This window comes from Microcaecilia unicolor, chromosome 10 (assembly GCF_901765095.1).
Source record: "Microcaecilia unicolor chromosome 10, aMicUni1.1, whole genome shotgun sequence".
In the NCBI taxonomy this organism is placed as follows: Eukaryota; Metazoa; Chordata; class Amphibia; order Gymnophiona; family Siphonopidae; genus Microcaecilia; species Microcaecilia unicolor.
The window spans coordinates 36,090,483-36,113,302 of record NC_044040.1 but is presented as its reverse complement, the minus strand read 5'-3'; the positions used below and the strand labels follow the sequence as shown (position 1 = coordinate 36,113,302).

Below are 22,820 nucleotides of genomic sequence, written 5' to 3'. Positions count from 1 at the left end.
TAAGAGGCGGCTAGAACCTGAGAGGCGTACAACTACGGATATACTGCAGGAGGTGGTGTTAGAACAATTCCTACAGTCTGTACCTGGGGACATAAGGGTATTGGTAGTGAGGAGTGGGTGCAAGATCTTGGAGGAGGCAGTATTAGGCCTGGAGTGTTGTATGGAGGCCCAACATTGGGGTAGGCCAGGGAGGGACCCAGGAAGGGTAGAAGCAAGCCTCATCTCTTCGAGCCTCCCGAGGCCTGCTACTCCTGAGGTTAAGGGTGGACTACCTGAGGTAGGGCTATCCCCTCCCTGTCCCAAGGTCTTTGGGCTCGGGAAAGAGCAAAGGGGCAGAGCTCAGGACAGGCTGTGTTATCGATGCGGGGTCAAGGGGAGGTGCAGCCACTTTTAGATAAGGTCAAAAGTATACAGGAGTTTCCCCAACCCGGTACAAAAAACAGTTGAGGGTTTTTTTTAGGACCTATTGGGCATCATCGAAGGTTCATTCCCCACTTTTCCACCCTGTCCACCCCCCTCACTGACATGCTGAAGAGTAGGAACCCGCACCAGTTGAGGTGGGGATAGGAGGAGAAACAGGCCTTGGATGTCCTGAAAAAAGCCTTGTGTCAGGAGCCAGTGCTGAAAGCAGTCGATTTCTCTAAAGACTTTATCTTGCAAACGGATGCCTCACGGGTAGGGATAGGAGTGGTGTTGTCTCAGGAACATCAAGAGGAAGAACATCTAATACTGTACCTGAGTAGGAAGCTACTGCCTTCTGAGACTAATTATTCAACCATTGAGAAAGAATGTCTAGCTATCCGGTGGGTGGTCCAAGCCTGCCAGGTCTATTTAGAGGGGCGGGAATTTAAACTAGTAACGGACCATGCGCCCCTGAAGTGGCTTAAATAAATGAAAAATAGCAATGCCCGTTTAATGCCGTGGTACCTGGCACTACTGTTACTCGGTGGAGCATCGCCTAGGTAGGCGATTGGGGAAATGTGGATGCTTTATCACGGATGGAGGAACCCAGCCAGGAGGAAACGGGCACCGGCGGAGGAGAAGATAAGGCCCAGAGGAGGGGACAACCCAGATTCTTAGCTCAGGGAGTTCCACATGTCAGGAGAAAGCATAGATCATTTTCCCCAGAGGGCTGGAGGCAGGGTAAAAACTACAATTCCCAGCAGCCCTTGAGGAAGTCTTACAACAGAATCAAAGACTTCCTATCCCAGCAGCCCCCAGTGGAGCCCAAGGGAAAGGAAGGTAAAGGTGAAACCCAAGACACGGAGGGGAGGCCAGGAATGGAGGGGGAGCCTCTAAGCAGAGCTAATCAGGGGGAGGAGGATCAGCTGGGGAATGGGTGGGGCGAGGAGCCCATGGAATGGAAGGGGGAAGAAAAGGAGAGAAGTGAGGCAAGAGGAGCCGATGGAGATTGCAGCTCTGGAAAGAGCCACAAGTAAAAGGTTCAGACAGCAGGTAACCGCTTGGTGCGGGGTCTTGGTAAACAAGGGAAGGCAGTGGCTATCGTGGAGGAGCCAGGGAGCAACGGGGTCAAGTGGGAGGAAGCCAGGAGATAGAGCTGGCCAGAGGAGAGAGGGGACCCCTGGGAGCTCTCTGCCTCTGAACTGCTGATGGGATTTCTAAACTGCTTGTTTGAACTGCCTGTTTGGAAGTGCTTGTTTTCTTTGAACTGCTGGTTTTTCTTTGTGGAATGTTTTTTGCTTTTTGGATTACTTATTTTGAATTGCATCATTGGGACTGCTGAGATTCATGTCCTGTTGGTTTATGAACTGCATTTTTGAAGCTGTGGAGATTCCTGAATTGCTTTGCTTTTGGAACTGCATTATTAAAAACTACCTTTTCTAAACAGTTTGTTTTTGGGATTGCATTCTTGAAACCGTTGGGATAATTTCCCTGGCGGATATCTCGGGAGCTGTGCTGAAATAGTACTGCTGACGTACCTCAGGTCGGAGGGTATACCTTGAGGATTACAGGGAATTGTACCTAAGTGGAATATCATATAGAAAACTTAGGCCAGAGTTTTTCTGAGAGGAACGGAGGGATCCTTCACCACACTCTGTAATTCTTCTGCATTCGTTGATTTGTCAGATATTGTATTTTCTGATGTGATTTTTGATATTATGTATTTTATTATATATGTTTGGTTGTAACATGCTGTGACCCTTGGATACAGCAGGCTATACATTTGTAATAACAACAACCAGAAGCGTAGCTAGGTGGAGCACCAGGGGAGCGACCGCTTCCCCAAACGGACTTCGGACAGCACCTATTTTTCAGGTGGTTTGTCACACCTACGCAGTGCGCACGCGAGCCTCTCCGCTCCCCCTGGCATCACAACCTGTCTATGCTTCTGACAACAACAACAACAACAACATTTGAACCAATCATTTAGCGCAATTTCCTTTCTTTTTTTCATGACATAGTAACATAGTAACATAGTAGATGATGGCAGAAAAAGACCTGCACGGTCCATCTAGTCTGCCCAACAAGATAAACTCACATGTGCTACTTTTTGTGTATACCTTACCTTGATTTGTACCTGTCCTTTTCCGGGCACAGACCGTATAAGTCTGCCCAGCACCATCCCCGCCCCCGAACCACCATCCCCGCCCCCCACCACCGGCTCCGGCACAGACCGCACAAGTCTGCCCAGCACTATCCCCGCCTCCAAACCACCAGTCCCGCCTCCCACCATCGGCTCTAGCACAGACCGTATAAGTCTGCCCAGCACCATCTCCGCCTCCCGCCACCGGCTCTGCCACCCAATCTCAGCTAAGCTCCTTAGGATCCATTCCTTCTAAGCAGGATTCCTTTATGTTTATCCCACGCATGTTTGAAGTCCCAGGATTTGGTCACAGCTCTTCAAGAGGCCCTGGGAAGACACCTAGGAGATCACTGTCATAATGAACTGAATCAGACACAGTATAATGCAGCACTAACCAATCTTTTTGTGGCTGTGACCCCACGATTGCAGCCAAATAAAATTGTGTGGCCCACCCCTGGAGGTGCAGAATAATTATTCACCTATGAAGAGCTCACCTAGGTTGTGACCCCGTTTAGGATTCCGATCCACAGTTTAGGAAGCTCTGGTATAATGGTAAAATGAGAATGATTTTAAGGCAGTTCAGATGAGCTAAGTTTCCATAGTGCGTATGAAACCTGAGGTAAGAATATACTAAGAGATTTTTTAGAATAAAAAATGCTCTTCGTTATACGGCTTTCTTTCTAGGCATGAAAAACTAAAAGATTCTTGATTCTTGGCAAAAGAAGTCATTAAAATGCAAAATATTGCTATATTAAAACAGCTAAGTTGAATCACAAGGGGGCGCTGATAAGCTTTGTTTCTAGCAGTAATTAAAATATGAAAAAACTCGCAACACCTTCAATCAAAATAAAATACTGATTCACTATTGAGACAGTTTTTGTTCTGAATGAAAATGATTAACAGTCCCTATGATGTTTAAAAGTGCAGGGGTCCTTTTACTAAAGCACACTAAACGATTGAATGCGTGTTAATGATTAGCAGCCCATAGGAATATAATAGGGTGAAATGCAATTTAGGGGTCCTTTTACCAAGCTGCAAGAAAAAGGGCCTTGCGATTACCGCCAGGTTACCATCGTGCAAGCCATTTCCGGGGTTTTTCTTTTTTCCCTGGAAATGGCGTGCACTCGGGGCAGGACTATTGCTGGAGGCTGCGTTGGGTTGGCGGTAGTCCTGGAAGAGTGAGCGGTACTGCCGCTCTGTAAAAGGGGCCCTTAGTGCAGGCTAATTGTTAGTGCGTCACAGTAGATTTAAACGATTTTTATTGAAATGTCAGCATTATACATCTGCTCAAAACATCGCACTGTATATATTCCACAAACAAACCATGCTGTATGTAAACACTTAACATTAATCAACATTCAAAAATATTTTTAAACATTTTTTCTCCTATCCCTCCGATAACCCTCCCTCCTCCCCCGTCCCCCCAATAGCATTACTAGACCTCTTACCATAGACTTGCCAGAGTACTATAGTCTCACTCCCCTCTTCCCCTGTTACCAACTCCCCCCCCCCCCCCCATCTATGCCCTGTAGGGTCTAGACTCTGATGATGTTAGTGCGTCATAATAAAAAGACCCCTTAAGGTGTGTGCAAAAAAAAAAATTCTCCGTGCATTCAATATGCACAAAAAACACAAAAGTATGAAAACTCACACACACAAAACAGAAAACATATGAACAATGTGAAATCTTCATTTAAAACTAATCAAACCTTTAGCTGTGAAATGAGTGATGTTGTCTTCAAATCTTTTGAAATGCTTATTTGGAAATGTTGTTAGGTAGGACAGCTTTTTATTAGGAAAACAGTATGCTTTTAATGTAAATGTGTTTTCTTATACTGTATGAAGTAAGTAGCCTCAATCCCTTTGGAGAACCGAAGTAGGCTTTAAACACCTGTATTAAATTAAATTAAACATAGCCTAATAATTAAGGGTTTTCCTCATCTCATGTGATATATGGTATCGACCTATAATTTCTGGAAGCTAGAAGGAGAAAAGCCAGCAGACTGTAATGCTGCAAAGTATCTCACTGAATGGTATATTCAAGGTTTCCACTTTCCTACCACAGATTAATGCTAGATTCAGTGGCATGGGTTAGAGATTCTGCGACACCTTGCTTGAGATTCTACAGTGATTCTGCAACACAATTGTATACATTTACATTTCACTATTCACCTTTATTTGATATACTGCAAATAATGATAATAAAAAAAATCCCTAAGCAGTTTACAAAAACTAACAAGGAAGGGAGGGGATAAAGGGAAGACACAAAAGATTACCTAGGTTTCAATTAAATGTATTCAACTATTTATAAAAAAAAAGGAAATCACGAACTGAGAGAAAGATCATAAATGTAAAAGATTAAAACAAAAAAAATAAGCAGTAATTAACATTAATAGTAATTAAGGAGTCCTTTTACTAAGGTGCACTAAATGAAAAAGGCTTACTACAGGATTTGCTAAAGTGTCCTGTTTTCCCGTTTGTGCACACTATCCTCCTGATTCTAGAAAAACTGCCAAATATTGTGTGTGCAAATTAATAGAATAATGAGCCAGTTAGTGCCAATAATTGGCTTTTTAATAAGCAGTTATTGGCACTAATTAGATTTAATTGGGACATGCACGTAAATGTAGATGTGGGATCTGTGCCTGAAATTTACGTGAGGCCTGAAAAAGGGGGCACAGAAATATGAGGGTCATGGGCGTTTCAGGGTGAATCAGGGGTGTGGTTTTGAGTTCCGCACATAATTATAGAATAACAGTGCTCTGTGCAGAAATTTAGGTGCAGAAATTTGCACCACATTTTCGTTGGTGCAAATGGCAATGCCTCCATTTATGTGCTACCTCTCTGCTTAAGCACTTATTATATAAACTGCGCCAAACTTTAGGCATGATTTATAGAATACCCAGTGTGTTTTTTCTAGCAAAAAAAGGTGCCGGTACTCAAATGCCAGGCCACCCTTCAGGGGAGGTGTGATTACTGAGGGACCCGCCCCCAATAGCCAGGGCCTCTGCAACCAGTCACAAAATCTATGACAGAATTGGTGTGTAGAGATTGAGCTCTTTCATTAAAACTTGGGGACCATGGGTCAATTTTAGCAATGGAAAAGGTGCCAGTACTCAGTACCCCCTCAAAAAAAGCCCTGAGAATACCGCTTAAGCGGGTTTTTTCATTGCCGATATTTTAGCTGAAAATTGGTAAAGAGGACTTAACGAGGGTCACATTCTCATCACAAGCATAAAAAACCTTCCAAAAAATTGTTAAAAAACATCATTTGTTGTATTCAATTTCACTGGATCTACAATTAAAAAAGTGATGCAATAATGAGAAAGTCAAAAACAACTTAGCTTTCAAGAAAAATAAAGTGCTCGTCCGCTGTTACTAACAATAACACTGACTGTGGCCAGAGTTTCGCTGCATAGTTGTCTCAAGGCGTGAACAATTACAGTGTTTTCAGACACTATATTGTAAATGTCACTCGGATCCGACATCACAAGTGGTGTTTTAACAATTTATTTGATTTTGTCCAGTGTTACAGTAGATAATAATAAACAAGAGCTATCTTCATCTAAGACTGGAGAGTCTATATTCTTTAGAAGATGTTACTTACCAAACCCCATACAGCACCAGGAGAGGTAGCAATTATAGTGGCTGCTCTTGGTGTATTGTACATCAAAGCCAGCTCACCAAAGCTTCCACGGTTGTCATAGGAACCAACACACCTTCCTGCACCATCACACTTGACAAAAATGTCGTATGTTCCCCTGTGAATAAAATATAGTTGAACTATGTTAACCATGAGATGATATATCATGACAAAAGTGAGAAAAATCTGACTTGAGACCAGCGTCAATTAAAACAAAAGAAAACCAAATGTAAAACCATTGGTCCTGCTCTGTGGTAGGACAATGGTACAATACACTATAGCCAGAGACAATCCAAACTTAAGCCTCCTGGGGTGTAGGGTGGAGAGGATGACTGTGAATTTCATGGAGCTTTCTTAGACCAAACGGAACATCTGAGGACTCATAAGTGGAAGAGAATGTGTCAATGAGCTTCAGTTTTTGGGTTGCACCTTCTTCTCCATCTCCTCCCACAAGTCTAGTTGGTGGAGAAACATACAAAGGTGAGAAGCCCATGGATCAAGTATACATATATCTTATCACATCATGCCTTATGCTATGAGTTTATCTTGTTGGGCAGACTGGGTGGACAATACAGGTCTTCATCTGCCATCATGTACTATGTTACTCTGTTATATTTATTATATGCAGATACTTTCTTTGTCTCTAGTGATCACAAAAATCTAAATTTTTTGTATCTGAGGCAATGCATGGATAAGTGACTTGCCCATTAGGCTACTTCTCCACTTAAATGCAAATGGGGCATTCACCGGGGAGAAGAATGGGTGAGGCATATTCAGGGCTCCCATTTAGGTGACTAACTTAGAGAAAATTGTAAGCAACACGCTAAGATGCCACATTTAGGTGCACATATTCATACCAGCTATATACCTGGCATACGTGGGAATGCCTAAATGTAGGTATGTTGATGCCAACTTAATGTAGTATGCTATAATGGTGGCACCCTGTTATGCAATTGCCCCTCAAATGGGTTAGCTTTGTAGATAGATACTGTGATGGTTGTGAATTTCACTCCTAAGCCAATCTATGTTGGGTATGATCTCAGTTTCTTAAACTTTCTGCTAATTATTGCTTTTATGCTTATGTCATGCCAAGAGAGCGCTTCCTTCTATGTGTGTGGGCAGCTAATCATGGTGTGTTTGGAAACTGCTTTTAATCAGACCTATGATATCCAGCACAATTGGAAATATTTCTATATGTTTCTGCAACATTTTCTTGGTCTCTGACAACATTTCTTGATAACTGATCAACTTTTTGTCCAATGCAGCAGCAGAAGAGAGTCAAAGCATAAACAACAATAAAAATAAGCCCCAAAATAGCACCAAAGGCCTTTCAAGAATGGGATAGTCAAGAGGCTCCACAGAATTAGCTACTAGGAAACTTGGAGGACAAGGGGAAAGACTGGTTTGTTTGCTATTCCCCCTTCTCCTCCTGATATAACAGACACATTTTCTGAACATCAAAATGCAAGTTAAGTACATAAGTATTGCTACACTGGGACAGTCCAAAGGTCCATCAAGCCCAGCATCCTGTTTCCAACAGTGGCCAATCCAGGTCACAAATGCCTGGCAGAAACCCAAACAATAGCAACATTCCATGTAGAACCCCAAAGAGTAGCAAGATTCTAGAATTCTAAAGAATAACAAGATTCCATGCAGAATTTCAAAGTGTATAGCAACTTTCCGTTTAGAACACTAAAGAGTAGCAAGACTCCATTCAGAATCCTAAGTACTTAAGTGTTGCCATACTAGGACAGATCGAAGGTCTATCAAGCCCAGCATCCTGTTTCCAACAGTGGCCAATCCAGGTCACAAATACCTGGCAAGATCCCCCAAAAGTTCAATACATTTTATGCTACTTATCCCAGAAATAGCAGTGGATTTTCCCCAAGTCAGTTTAATAATGGTCTATAGACTTTTCCTTTAGGAAGCTGGCCAGACCTTTTTTAAACCCCACTCAGCTAACCGCCTTTACCACATTCTCTGGCAACGAATTTCAGAGTTTAATTACATGTTGAGTGAAGAAAATCTTTCTCTGATTCGTATTAAATTTACTACTTTGTAGCTTCATCGCATGCCCCCTAGTCCTAGTGTTTTTGGAAAGAGTAAACAAACGATTCACATCTACCTGTTCCACCCCACTCATTATTTTATAGACCTGTATCATATCTCCCCTCTTTCAGTCACAGATAAACTAAATAATTGTGAGTCTTTATTAACCCATTGCCATGAAACAGTAGCAAAAGGCTCAAAAGAAACTGGCAAAAGCAGTAGATTTTGCTGGCAGTATTGTATTCATTATTCACTGAACATTTGTGAAATTTAGAGGAAAAATTGGGTCCTTTTAAACACAGAGAGGAGTGAAGCAAAGAGATCCTTCCAGTTCCTCTGCAATGACAAGTGGAAATCATTTTCTAATCATGGTTCCATAACAATTTATCAAACTAATGAGTGCCTGTAGATTGAAAATAAAGTGTAATGGAAGTCCACTTGAACATCCTGGTTGATTGAGACAAATAAATATTCAGCAGTCTCAGACCATCTGCTCTCCATTTTGTTGACATTTTGAACTACTACTACTACTTAACATTTCTAAAGCGCTACTAGGGTTACGCAGCGCTGTACAATTTAACATAGAGGGATGGTCCCTGCTCGAGGAGCTTACAATCTAAGAGACAAGTGAACGAACAGTCCGATAGGGGCGGTCAAATTGGGGCAGTCTGGATTTAGTGAACGGTAATAGTTAGGTGCCGAATGCAGCATTGAAGAGGTGGGTTTTAAGCAAAGACTTGAAGATGGGCAGGGAGGGGGCTTGGCGTAAGGGCTCAGGAAGGTTGTTCCAAGCATAGGGTGAGGCGAGGCAGAATGAGCGGAGCCTGGAGTTGGCGGTGTTGGAGACGGGTACAGAGAGGAGGGATTTGTCCTGTGAACGGAGGTTACGGGCGGGAACATAGGGGGAGATGAGGGAGGAGAGGTAGTGAGGGGCAGCAGACTGAATGCATTTGTAGGTAAGAAGGAGAAGCTTGAATTGAATGCGGTATCTGATTGGAAGCCAGTGAAGTGACCTGAGGAGAGGGGTGATATGAGTAAATCGGTTTTGCCGCAGAGTTGATTGAGACAAATAAATATTCAGCAGTCTCAGACCATCTGCTCTCCATTTTGTTGACATTTTGAACAATATCCTTCTGCAAGTGCCTATACCCCCAACCTTTGGTAGGATGTCAGCTGTATAATAAACCACTTTCTGCCCACTGGGGGTTTTTAAAAAATTGAATTTATCTATTTTCTTTCATGTGGATTGAGGTCTATAGGATCCTTGGTTTAGGGCGGGTGGGGGTGAGTCGATTTTTCACTCTTTCGGAGGGAGCAGGGACCAAGGGACACTCAGTGGGGCTGCATGGAGATAATTTTAAGGCAAACAGTTTTTCACTTGGGGAATGGTTGGGCTCTGGAGCTCGCTACTGGAGGGTATGGTGGCAGTGGTTGGCATATCTTGGTTTTGGGGGGGGGGTTTGGACAAGTTCCTGGAGGAAAAGTCCATAGTCTGTTATTGAGATGGGTACAGGGAAAGCCACTGTTTGTCCCAGGATTGGTAGCATCTTATCATTTAGTGTGTGTTAATCGTTAGCACACCTTAGTAAAAGAACCCCTAATACATACAAAAATACAGACACATACTTATAAATACAAATTATGCACATAACACATGCACACACACTCACAAACACACACGGCCATACAGACATATATATAAAAATACACAAACAGACACATACACTGAGACAAACATGCATATAAACACATATACACACACACACATGCAGACAGACATATATGCACAGCGGGGTTGGAAATGATTCCAACATGCCACACACACCCCTTCCCTCCAGCTGGGGTGCTCTTAGTGATTCTGATATGTATTTAATTTTTTTGTTGTTGTAACTTATACCTTAAAATCTAGTGATTAAATGGTACACCTTTCGTAATGGTTGCTATGTATGTTGACACCTACACCTAGGGGTCCTTTTACTAAGGTGTGCCAAAAATTGGCCTGCGCTGGTGTAGACGTGTGTATTGGACACACGCAGGTCCATTTTTCAGCGCACCTGCAAAAAAGGCTTTTTGGCTGAAAATGGATGTGTAGCAAAATAAAATTGGTACGCGTCCATTTTGGGCCTGAGATCTTACCACCACTCATTGACTTAGCGGTAAGGTCTCACGTGTTAACCGGACAGTAATCGTCAGCACGCATACACTGCCAATTACCGCCTGGTTAGTGCCACACGGTAGAAAATAAAAAATATTTTCAGCCACACATATCGGACGCACGTAAAAAATGAAATTACAGCTCAGGGCTCGCAGTAGCCAGGCAGTAGTTCCAAATTAGTAAAAGGGCTCCCTACTCCTGACCGGTTAAATAGCGATGAATATTGGACAGTATGTGTATGGCCCCCTAGTGGTAGAGATGAATGGAGATACCTGAAGCCTTGCTACAGTGGCACCCTGTGGTTTAAAACTACAATGCATCGTTCGAAGTTTGTTGACAATGATATGTAATGGTTAGATAAATTATCACACTTGGTTTCATTTTAATATTATTATTTCCACCCCTCACCAGGGCCACCAAGAGATCGGGCCGGCCCCGGGGCAAGGCCGCCCCTGGGGCCACGCCCCTGCCCCCGCCGCCTCCCCTCCACCCGTTCCCTTCCGTTCACCACCGGGCTGGGCCCCCCTGAATTCAAATCATAGCGCCTCACCTCGACTTCGCTCCGTGTTTCAGGGGGGGCCCGGCCCGGTGGTGGACGGAGGGGGGTGGGTGGAGGGGACTGTGGCGCAGGGCCCCCCTTGGAGGCCCAGGCCCGGGGAATTTTGTCCCCCTTGCCCCCACCCTCTCGGCGGCCCTGCCCCTCACCCCTCCAGGTCAGAGACACACACATGCCTCTACACACAGAAGTAACACAGACATGAAGATACATACAAATATGTGGGCATCCAAAAGCATACATACATACACGCAGAGGGACTGGAAAAAATTTGATGAACCATGCTCCAAATGCTTTTCCACACTTGTTTAAAAATGCTTTTACTACTCCAGGAAATGGGTGTTCTACCATAAATCTCAGTTCATCTAGGTGTACATGGAGCTGAAAAGGTTGTACAGAATGAGGTAAACAGTAACATGAGTTCCCAGGAAAGTAGGAAACATGCACTGTTTCTTTGTGACAATTGCCTACTATAACTTAAGACACTGAACAGACCTGTCAGCACATCCTGATATATGGACGGCAGCTGTTGCTCTGGAAGCCGTCCCTTTTCAGTGGCTTAAATCCAAACAGGAAACCTGATTGATTTAAGCACTTCAATATTTTCTGAATATCTGCCTTTCCACTGTCTTTTCTATTTGTCCCCAAATAAATGAAAAAAAGGCCTGGGAGAAATTTCTACATATAAATAAAACAGATCTGCAGCTCAGTAATGAGATTCTGTATTCCTTTGATTCCATCTTGCATACAAATCAGACAGATTTGCATTTTTGATGCAGGGAACTTCATACTGAACGTGGCAAATTTATAATACATATGATTTTGATACAGTACAGTTGCTTTATAAAAAAAATGTTGCCATATGGGCAGAAAATGGTAGGAAATCCTTTAGCAAACAGTCCTTATGCCTTAAAAAAAAATAACAACAGCAGAGGGTATTCATTCAGCCAGTCATGTCACCATGGTATCAGTTTAATATTCATTTTAAAAAGATGAAACAATCAAAGAGCTGTGTGAACATTTCATGAAGCCTAGTTCCCATCTTTGAATCTGAGATATAGCTACACTGGACACAGGGCTGGCCCAACCCTTAGACATGACTAGGCAATCACCTAGGGAAGCAGCTTCGGAGGTAGTAAAGAGCAGGGCCGCCGAGGTCCCGGGGCAGGACTGCCGCCCCCCCTAGGATCAACGCTGCCACTGCTGCCCCCCAGGATCACTGCTGCCCCCAGGATCTCCACTGGCATTATAGAATAGACTTGCAGCCCGCATAAACCCCCTGATTCTATTAATTGAATAACAAGCCAATTAGCATCACTGCCTCAAATTAGATTTCATTGGCATTTATACATGTAAATTTAGGTACGTGATCCATGTCTAAATTTTATGTGCGTCCTGAAAAAGGGGTCATGGAAATGGGGGGGGGGGGGTCATGGGTGTTTCGGGGTGGAACGTGGGCGTGGATTCGAGCTATACAAGCAATTAAAGAAAAAGGAGGTTTTGAGCGTAAATTTAGGTGGAGCATTTTTATTGGTGTAAATAAATGCGCCTAAATTTATGCGTGACCCCTACACATAAGCGCTGTTCTATAAACTGTGCTGAACTTTAGGCACAGATTATAGAATAGTTGCTTAAGCATTTTTTCTGTGATAGCGCCTCTAAAAATCATGGTCAGCAGCACTTATTCGGATGGCAGATGCTGTTATCTGGTAAGTGCTTTACAATATTGACCCTCTTAATTTTCAATAGGTAGTAGCATAAGGATGGCTTTATTTAGAAAGCTAAGCAAGTATCATTTGATGGTCATAGGACATGGAACACAAGGGATCTCAGTTTCAGAAAGTGACTTTTAGCAGTATGAAGATGCTTTAAGGCAGGGGCGTAGCCAGACCTCAGCGGGAGGGGGGGTCCAGAGCCCGAGGTGAGGGGGCACATTTTAGCACCCCCCCCCCCCCGGTGCCGCCAACACCCCCACCACTTTCGACCCCCCCCCCCGCGCCACTGCCCCTCCCCCGCCACTTTTGACCCCCCCCCTACCTCCGCCGCCATCCCTTCCCCACCATCGTCAGGTACCTTTGCTGGCAGGGGTCCCCAACCCCAGTCCTCTTTAGTGCCGGACTCCGGCGCATTCGTTGATCTGTTTCCGTCAGTCCTGACTCCTGACGTTCTGCACATTCCGGAACTGAAGAGGACTTCAGCGGCGGACGGGGAGGGTCGGCGACGGTGGCGGGATGTGGGGTCGAAAGTGGTGGGGGAGGGTTGGTGGCGGGGGGTCAAAAGTAGAGGGGGCCAGGGCTAACTCTGTGGGGGCCCATGCCCCCATGGCCCCACCTAGCTACGTCCCTGCTTTAAGGTGAAGAGAGAACGTTTACCTGTCGATGACATAAAAATTGTCTCCATCGTCCCCTTGATCAATGACGTGTTCCTCACATTTTACCAGTTTTTCAAACATGGCATCTAACACCTGAGACATCTGTTCCTGCAAGGAGAGGAAAATGTTAGCCTGCAGGCTGATTAGCCCCTGACCTAGTCACCCTCGTTTTAGACTCCTAGAGTTTAGTGAAGCATCAAACTTCACTGGCGACCTGTACAATTCTAAAAACTACTGTACACATTTTAAAAAAATACTGTGTCTATACAGGCAACCAGTGAAGTTTGATTAAAAGAAGAGTTTCTCTTTTCATTCAATCGGCATTAAATAACAATCTGGCTGCCACGTTTTGCAAAACTTGGTAAGCGTAGAAAAGATCTTTCAGTGCACTCAACAAACAAAAGATGACAATAGTCCAAAGAGGACAATACAGTAGCTTGAATAAGTAACGTTAGATGGTTAGGTAAAAAAAAAAAAAATTTAACACACATGAAGGGGCATTTTCGATATAACGTCTAAATGCAACTTTAGATGTTTTATGGAAAACGTTCAAAAATCCAGTAGCGAATATGCCCATTTTCAAAACAGAAAAATGCCTATCTTTTTGTTTCAAAAATGGCCCTTTGCTAGATGTTGTGCTCAGTGTGGCTATCTTTTTGGATCATTTTCAGGAAAAAAAAACATCCAAGTGAAAAATGCACAAAATCAAGCCATTGGGATGTAGGAGCAGCCAGCATTCTTAGTAGACTGGTCACACTAACATCCCAGTAGAGCAGTGGGGCACCCAAGGGGGCACTGCAGTGGACATCATATAAAAAGTCCCAGGTCAGCCCTCCAAAACCCACCAAAAACCTACTGTACCAACTGTACACCACTACAATAGCCCGTATGGCTGCAGGTGGGTACACTGAATTTTTGGTTGTTTTTGGAGTGCTCAAACTTTCCACCACAAGTGTAACAGTTAGAGTAGGATATGGACCTGGGCCCCCTTCTCTACAGTGCACTGCACCAACCACTGGGCTACTCCAGGGACCTGCTTGCTGCTCCAACACAACTGCCCAAACATCTAATGCTGTCATAGAACCTAGTATGTACTGTTTCTTTCACACATTTGGGTGGTGGGAGAGGGTCAGTGACCAGTGGGGAAGTAAAGGGGGGGGGGGTCATGCCTTAATCCCTCCAGTGGCCATCTGGTCACTTAGGGCACCTTTTTCATGATAAAAACAGTCTAGACCAAAAAATGTAAATTGTAGCCCTGGATGTTTTTGTTTTATTCCATTATGGCAGAAAAACGTCCAGGTTTTGGGAACACCAAAATCCCACCCCCCCCCCCCCAATATGCCATGGGCATGGCCCTATGTGGTTTGTATACACTGCAGACAAACTACATAGAAAAATGTGTTTAAAATATATGTCAAAAAGAGCGATTTGGACGTTTTGGCAAATAAAACGTCCAAATGCCATTTTGTGCCGCTCTTTGGACATTTTTTCTGTTTCAAAAATGAGCCCCTTGATCACTTTTAACTTGTGAAAGACACTTTGGGTCAATTTGTTTATATGGTATTTCATGGTTAAATGAGTAGAGAGATTTGCTTATTTCGATCTGACGAAGAAAAAATGTACTTAGTCCATTAATAAAGGTATCATCTTATTTTCTTTTCCTTGTTTTATTTTATTCTATTTCTATTGATTACCATGGTTAAATGAGAGTCCATAATGACTCCTCGCACTCTTACAGATAAATTAAATCTCAAATTCTATTCAGCTGATGGCAGCCATCGTTTTTATATCCATCGCAGGCTGTATTTCTGGATATTCAATGCCAGGCCATGTCTAAGCACTGGCATTGAATATCTGGTTTTAGGTTGGCTGCTAAAGCTTAACCCTCTGATATTCAGCCAGTGGTAGGCAGTGCTTTGACTGCCCGCTGCTGGCGTTCAGCCTGGATATTCAATGCCAGGCCATTTTCAGTGACCAGCACTAAATATCCGGGTTTTTCAATGCCGGCTAGCATATGCCTGGTTAAGTTGATATTCAGACTTCATTGGCCTTGGCTTAGCAGGCAAAGATAGGCCTGCTTTTTATGTGTCCTTATTTGGCTGCTAAGCCTGGCCAGTTAAGTTCCAAATATCGGGACTTAACTGGTCATGCCCCCAGAACTTCCCCCAACATCACCAAGTTTATTTTCAGCACTATCTGGGTATTTTCAGCAGCAATAACCAGTTAAAATCCGCAGAAAATGACTGGTTATCTCCAGCATTTAACTGGTTATTTCTGCTGAAAATGCCCACTTAGTGCTGAAAATAAACCTGGTGAATCCCTCACTTCTCTTACTTTCTCTCAGGTTCCATGTTCAAATTGGAAAACTCTTGATACCTTGGTTTGAGTGAAGTTGACCTGAGTTCTTCAGACAGCTGAAGTGCTTGAGGAAAATTAGTGCATTCATTTCCTATGTACCCAACAGTGAAGCGTTTCTGCAAATTTAGTACTGATAACACCTTTGGCTATAGCAGTTGACTTACTAAACCTTTCATAGGCTGTGCAAAATTCCAGGGTCTTCCTCCATTTTGAACATTTCAGTCCACAACTTATTCCTTACCCCAAGACTTTGTAGGTAGCTTGAGCTTCTTCACTTATAGAAAGGGCTAGTTGAATGGTTCACAATTCCCTTGCTCTCCATGATCCTATAGCCACCCTTTCAAACTTATGTTTGGTAATATTCCAGCATTGCTGGATTAGTTTGCAAGCATCATTTCTTAGCTTGCATCATACATAGAACCTCTGACGCAGTTGCAACATAATTTGGAACTGCTTCATTGCTATTCACTCATCTGCTTTAGTTCCAGTGGTGACTAAAGTTCAAGAAAACAGCATCTCAGGCTTCCTAATAGGTCTGTCTAACTGACAAAAAATATCTTGTTCAACCTTCAACCTTTCCTAATTTGTCAGATAATACTTCGTACATCTTATGTAGAAGGTCCAGGTTCTCTCTCTATTGCTATTTGCCTTCTTCATGATTTGTCTGCAAAACAACTTTCCCAGACCAGATAAGATTAATCTTTTTATTGGATTCTGATTTCTTTTAAAGAGTTTTCCAGGGCACTTTCAAAGTGACAGAGGTTCAATGTTGTTCAAAGTACTCAGTAAATGTACTTAAGTAAAAGTACAGTGAAGAACACATTAAAAAATTTGAAAGTAAAAAAGTTATTGCCTAATATAATACTTTTTGAGTAAAAAGTAAAAGTACTGCAACTACAATGAATGCACCTATTGTTAACAATTCAACAGTGGCGTACCAAGGGGGGGAGGTGGGGGCGGTCCGCCCCGGGTGCACGATGCTGGGGGGGGGGGGGGTGCCACGCGCCTGTCGGCTCCGCTCGTTCCATGCTCCCTCTGCCCCGGAACATCCTGTTCCGGGGCAGAGGGAGCATGGAACAAGCGAAGCCGCCAGGCGTGCGGCACCCCCCCAGCAGGTAAAAATGCACCAGGGGGGGTGTCCTTTCGCCAGGGGGGAGGGGGTGTCCTTTCGCCGGGGGTGGGGGGGGTCTCGCTGCACCCGGAGGGGGGGGGGAGTGCATCGGCGATCCGCCCCGGGTGTCAGCCACCCTAGGAACGTCACTGTAATTCAATACACTTTACTTTTAGTAAAACTACATTTTTGAAAACGACTGTCATTCATGAGACTATGCTTGTGCGTCATTGATCCAGCACAGCTAAAACAGGTGTTCAACAACTGCACTGACAGGAAGTGGATTGTTCGGTCTGATAAAAAGTTCCTTCAAATCAGGCCAGGCTGCAATATTACTGATGTCTTCCGACTGACTGAAGATTTTGATCAAGGGAATCTCTGATATACTTGACTTCCGCATAAGAAAGAATACTTTATCATCATTATTGTCATTATCATCTAATTAGAAGTAGTGCTAATACATCACTTCCATCTTCATCTTCATTATCATTGCCATGCTGTCCAATTACAAAGAAGGCTTTCCCCTCCGAAGGGACACCACCTAGTAGGGGTGGAGGGGCTTGTGTGTTTCAATGACTTAGAGGGCTATGCTGAAGGGTTACCCATATCAGACAGGCCTCTGAGGAGAAACCAGACAAAGAGTGTCCCAAACTGGGAGAGTGGTAAGATGGTGACCTGAAGTTCGTATGCCCAACAGCCCAGCTGCCCTCTGAAGTTTCGTCTTCTTTACGTAAATTTCCTCTCTGCAATTGCAGTTACCTTAACTGAGAGGAAGGGGACAACCGGTGGTCAGCCACCGATGGCCAGCATTTTATCCCCTGAGCAGCAAGTGTGGGACCGCTGCGCGACAAACTGCCCACTGATGAAAGGGTTGGCGAGTCCTTTGATTAGCGCCGGCGAAGGAGCGTCGACGCTCTTGGACCTGGAAAAACCAACTCCATCGCTCCCGAATTATTCAACCACCATGTCCAAAGGAGTGGAGGAGTGAGTTAGAGGTATATGCTGAAACGGAGGACGTTTACAGCAGAACCCGAATAGGCGGAACCACTCCTAAACCCCTATGAGAAATCAACTTGGAGTTTTTGGCTCCCGTGGAGGTTACATTGAATACCATCTGGAAGGCGCTTCGGGACCTAACGGTGGCAGTAAATAATTTTGTTTCAGATATAATTTTATTAGAGAGTTACATGGACAATTCAACTGAACCCTTTGAGAGTAAAAAATTGATATAACAAATGATTCTACATGAGCAAGAAGTGGTTATGATAATAGATCAGAAATTTTGAATAATAAAATGAATATTATTATAGATGATTAATATCAAGATTATTGTTTTATCCCAGAGTTCCGGGTATGACTCCTAAAGTTTTCCTCAGAAATATTTCCTCAAATTATTACTTTAAAAGGAGTGAAGCCTGTGAAAACTGGGATTACTTTAATCAGTGGGATTTGAATTAGAGACTTAAGTATATGTATTGTTAAATAACTTCTGGTTTTTAAAAGAGAAAGAATGTAATCAGATGTATTATTTCCAACTAATATTGGACAATAAGTATGTTTTTCAATGAAATGATTTGACTATACACCGTATTGGCCTTGAAGAAGCCAACCAGATGATCAATGTGGAATAATGAATTAGACGAGTAATATCTGGGGATAATCAGGTTAAAACCACAGGGTTTTTTTTCTGTTTACTGTTTAATTGATCTCCTTATCTTGTTTCACTCTCCCTATTTAGTGGTCTAAGGAAGAGAATAGAATTACCTGACTGAAATAATTCCTACATATTACTTTCTTTGTATTTCCAGCAAGTTGTTTTATCGCTTGTAAAAATTTAAATGGTTATAAATAAAAAAATTAAAAAAAAAAAACAAAGAAGGCTTTCAAAAAGTTGGAATCATTGTCTGTTGATGTTCTAAGAATTTTTCGTCTGATGGCAAACTTGTTTGAATATCTTCAAGAATGCCAAATGAATGGAAACCCTTCAGTCTTAAGGCCAGACAAGCAGACTTCCTCTCTAAAGACTCTACCAATCCAGTGGACAGTCACCCCAAAGTAAAATTTTCCATGGGATGACCATCAGTCTGTTGTGATAGATGTTCACCAAGAATTGCAACCAGCTTCAGCTTCATCTCCACTGCAAAGTGACCCAAATCATCACTGTTCTGTTTGACTGGAGATCACTAACCAGTTCAACAACCACAGGCAACTCTACTGTTCATATAGGCTATATTTACTGAACAGCAAAATTTAAGATGAGATGCTATGCTATGCTACTGGGGTTCTATATCCCACAAAATCCCTTTTCAAGTTCAATGCGGGTTACATATAAAAACAAATTCATAAAAATACAAGAAATAAAAAATATTATGACTTCAGTCATTCTATATATATCATCTCATTTTCAGAAAAATATCAAATAACCATGTTTTAATATTCTTTCTAAAAATATCATAAGATAAACTATGACGAATAAAAGAAGGTAGTGAGATCAGATCTCAACTACAGAATAACCATAAGCCCCCTTCATGTATTCTTTTATACTTCAAACCCCTTACAGATGGAAATTGTAATGTTAGACAACTGTAATTGTGACTCTGAAAGGAACCATCCAACAAACCAATTAAAAGAGGGAAATTATCAGGTACATTTCCATATAATGTTTTAAAAACTGAGCAGCATATCTTGAATATAAATGCACAAATCCACTGGCAACCAGTGTAAATCTAAAAACAAAGGCATCACATGATCAAATCTTGATTTCCAATATATCAATCTCACAGCTGTGTTTTGGACCAAACGTAATTTCCTCATAAATTTCATAGGTAAACCAGCATACCAAGGGTTGCAGTAATCCAGAGAGCAAAACTTTCGATTGAACTAACCCCCTAAAATGTTGTTGATAAAAACAGGAATGGACCAATTGTAGTTGTCTTAGTTTATAAAACAATTTGTGAACCACTGAATTAGTTTGTGCTTCAAAACTGAAAGAAGAATCCAATAAAACACCTAACACTCTGGAAATAGTTTCAATTTTAAAACTCGTACCATCAAGCAGTTGAACAGAAGCTGGAATAACATCTTTCTTCAGACCAAACCACAGAAACTTTGTGTTTTTGGTATCAAGTTTTAATCTATAAAGCTTTGCTCAGAATTTAGGGGGCCTTTTACTAACGTTTAGCTCGAGTGATCTGCAGCAGGGCCCCTAGGAATAAAATGGGCCCTGTTACAGATATCTGGAGCTAAGCTTTAGTAAAAGAACCCCTTAACTTGATCCGTAATCTCTGATCATCTAAATATAAACTGATCCATCTTCAAATTAATCGGGATCAGAACAAAAATGTCATTAGCATAGGAGAAAATCTTTTCTCTAAAATCCAACAACATCATGATTAATGTACACATATAAAGATTGTACAATAGAGGGGATACTGGTGATCCCTGTGGCACACCACATGGGGGTATCCAATGATCTGACTAAACACTATCTTTCAACACCTTGTATTGCCTGTTCTTAAAAAACAACAACCTTCAAACCACCGCAACACAGTGCCAGACATCCCAGTCTCTGATAATCTATTATCAAGAGATAATGGTTAACAGTATCAAATGCTGCAGATACATCAAATCATAGCAGCATTGTTTGACCACCTCTACTCGATTGTGCATGAAACACATGATACAGCTCAATGATGATCCACTGTTTGTGTGACAAGGTTTGCAATACCATAATCTTGTTTCCAGAACTGCAGTTTTATATGGTTTACTAAGGAATCATCATTTACATCTCACTTCCGCTTTTTCTTTTTACTTTTAACAGCAAGTATCCAGATGTAACTGAGTAAAAGTAGTAAATATTGGTGACATTATTACTTCATTGAAAGTTAATGTAACAAATGTTATACAGTGTTGTACAGTAACTAGTTACATTTACTTAGTTACTGTACAACACTGCAGAGGACTGTGATTTATTTATAGTTACCACAGAAAATAACAGAATGACAGAATGATGGTCCTGGCATTTAAGGTTCTACAAAATCATAGTCCAGGACAATTACGGGAGAGACTTGAATTATACACACCTAGATGACCATTATGTTCATTGGAAAAGAACCTTCTGATCTTTCCTATAGTGAAAAAAGTGAGATTGGAGAAATGAAGGCTTATGGGGTTTCTGGCGCATATTGGTGGAATTAGGTCCCAGACGAATGTAGCGCTGTTTAGAAAAGGTTTGAAGTACTTTTTGTTTCTGCAATGATGGGTTGAACGTTGGACTGGTGCTGCAGAGTCCTTTTTGTTGTAACCTTTTTTTCTGTTTAAATTGTATTTTATGGTTTTTATATTACCTAAACCATCTCAATTGGCTACTCCATGGAGAGGATCTCTAAATTTAAATGGGGGGGGGGGGGGGTCTTTTACTAAAGATTAGTGCATATTATCTGCCACCAGATCCATTTTATTTTTATGGGCCCTGCTACAGATAACATGTACTAATCTGTAGTAAAAGACCCCCTTAAATAAACAAACATTTCAAGCAAAAGCAAAACATGTGTAATATAGAATCAGTGAGACATGTATTTTCTAGGGTTATACAAGTTTTGTTTCCCACGTCGTTTATAGGATTTTTAATTTTGAGGTGTTTTTTTTTTTTTTGGGGGGGGGGGGGGTTAAAATTTTTTTAATATTGGGAGCTATGTCATCAGTAGTGTGCACAGTCTTGTGAAAGCATGCTTGCTATTGATGACACAACCCCCTCCCCCTCCCCAAAAAAATGTTAGGTTTCTTCCTGTCGATTTGGGTTAAAACATGGAAAATGCCAGTTTTTCCTGGTTTCTGAAAATGGCAAAATACATTTATATGCATTATTATCTCCACTGCTGCCTACTCTGTTGTACCACCAGCTCAGCAGCTAAAAGATCTAACAACTGCGTCAACAAACTGTCTGAGATGTAATTGTTGTTTGCCTCATCTTCCTTCCCTTCCACCTCACTTTTTCTGTCGATTTTTCTCTCTCTTGTTTTCTTTAACCTGAAGGCCTGGTGGGCATAACCTATGGCTTCACAGCTTTCATTTCCTAATTAGAATTTTCTTTTGATGTTCACATGTTTTATTTATCTATTCTCTTTTTCTAGATTTTGCACAACAGTGAGCAGCCTAAATAATGTATCCAATGTTGTTATTAAATTAAAAGAAATATCCCAAAGCCATAAATATAAAATTTTGGCACTGGCTAGCTTTTATGGAAATCTAAATGCAAAGCAATACATTATTCACCTGCATTTCAATGTTGCACTCTGTTAAAACATGTACTGGTACCTAGCAAATATTTCTTGGCATGCATTTGGGCTGGAGAACCTGGGCCCCGATGATCAGAAGCAAACACGGGTGCTAGAGGTCATTAGTGCTGGACTAGTACCCGCGTCTGCCTGCACCCCAGGCTCAGAGCTAGCTATGACCACTGATTGCATGCAAATGAGGGTCTTCCACATTCCTACTTTATGATCATTGAACAGCGTGCCAAACAAGGGCGTTCCTCCTGCTGGAAACCCTTTGCCATCGCAGAGTTGGCGTTAGGGTTTGCCATCAAGGGAGGAATGGGGGAGACCAACAGAAGAAATTTGACAGGTCCAGGATTTTCTCCTGGACATGTCAAACCTAAGCCCCTGTGAAAGGAACAAGCCCGAGGATTCCTTGTAATAAATACTTATTTTAGGATTCATCCTCTGTCCGGCTGTTTTATTTACCAGCCTACTCCCCATCCCTTGCTCGGGGTCTCACATGTAGTGGTAGTGATGGGATCCTGAACTTGTTCTGTCTAAGGAAGCCGGATCTATGACTTCTGGGGCGCTGGGCCTACCAACGAGATAACGCTGGAACATCGGGCAAAAGGAGTTAGCCCTGCCCTAGTTGGAGGGAGGGCATGTATAGTTAGTGTCAGACAAACAAGGTTTTTTTTAGGGGGGTTATGGTGTACTAAGCGGTGAGAGCCAGTGAAAACATGGAGAAATTACTCCAGGCCTTGGTGGAGGGCC

General features: G+C 42.4%; 1 protein-coding gene across 1 annotated transcript in view; it reads right to left on the bottom strand.

Annotated features, from left to right (window-relative positions):
- Positions 1-22,820, bottom strand: part of PRKAR2B (protein kinase cAMP-dependent type II regulatory subunit beta) — a 129,543-nt gene that overhangs the window by 17,319 nt on the left and 89,404 nt on the right. The window contains exons 5-6 of the mRNA XM_030216469.1: positions 13,321-13,427; positions 6,153-6,306 (exon numbers count right to left, since the gene is read on the bottom strand). Coding sequence (XP_030072329.1) covers positions 6,153-6,306; positions 13,321-13,427 — 261 coding nt within the window. The remainder of the gene's footprint in view (positions 1-6,152; positions 6,307-13,320; positions 13,428-22,820) is intronic.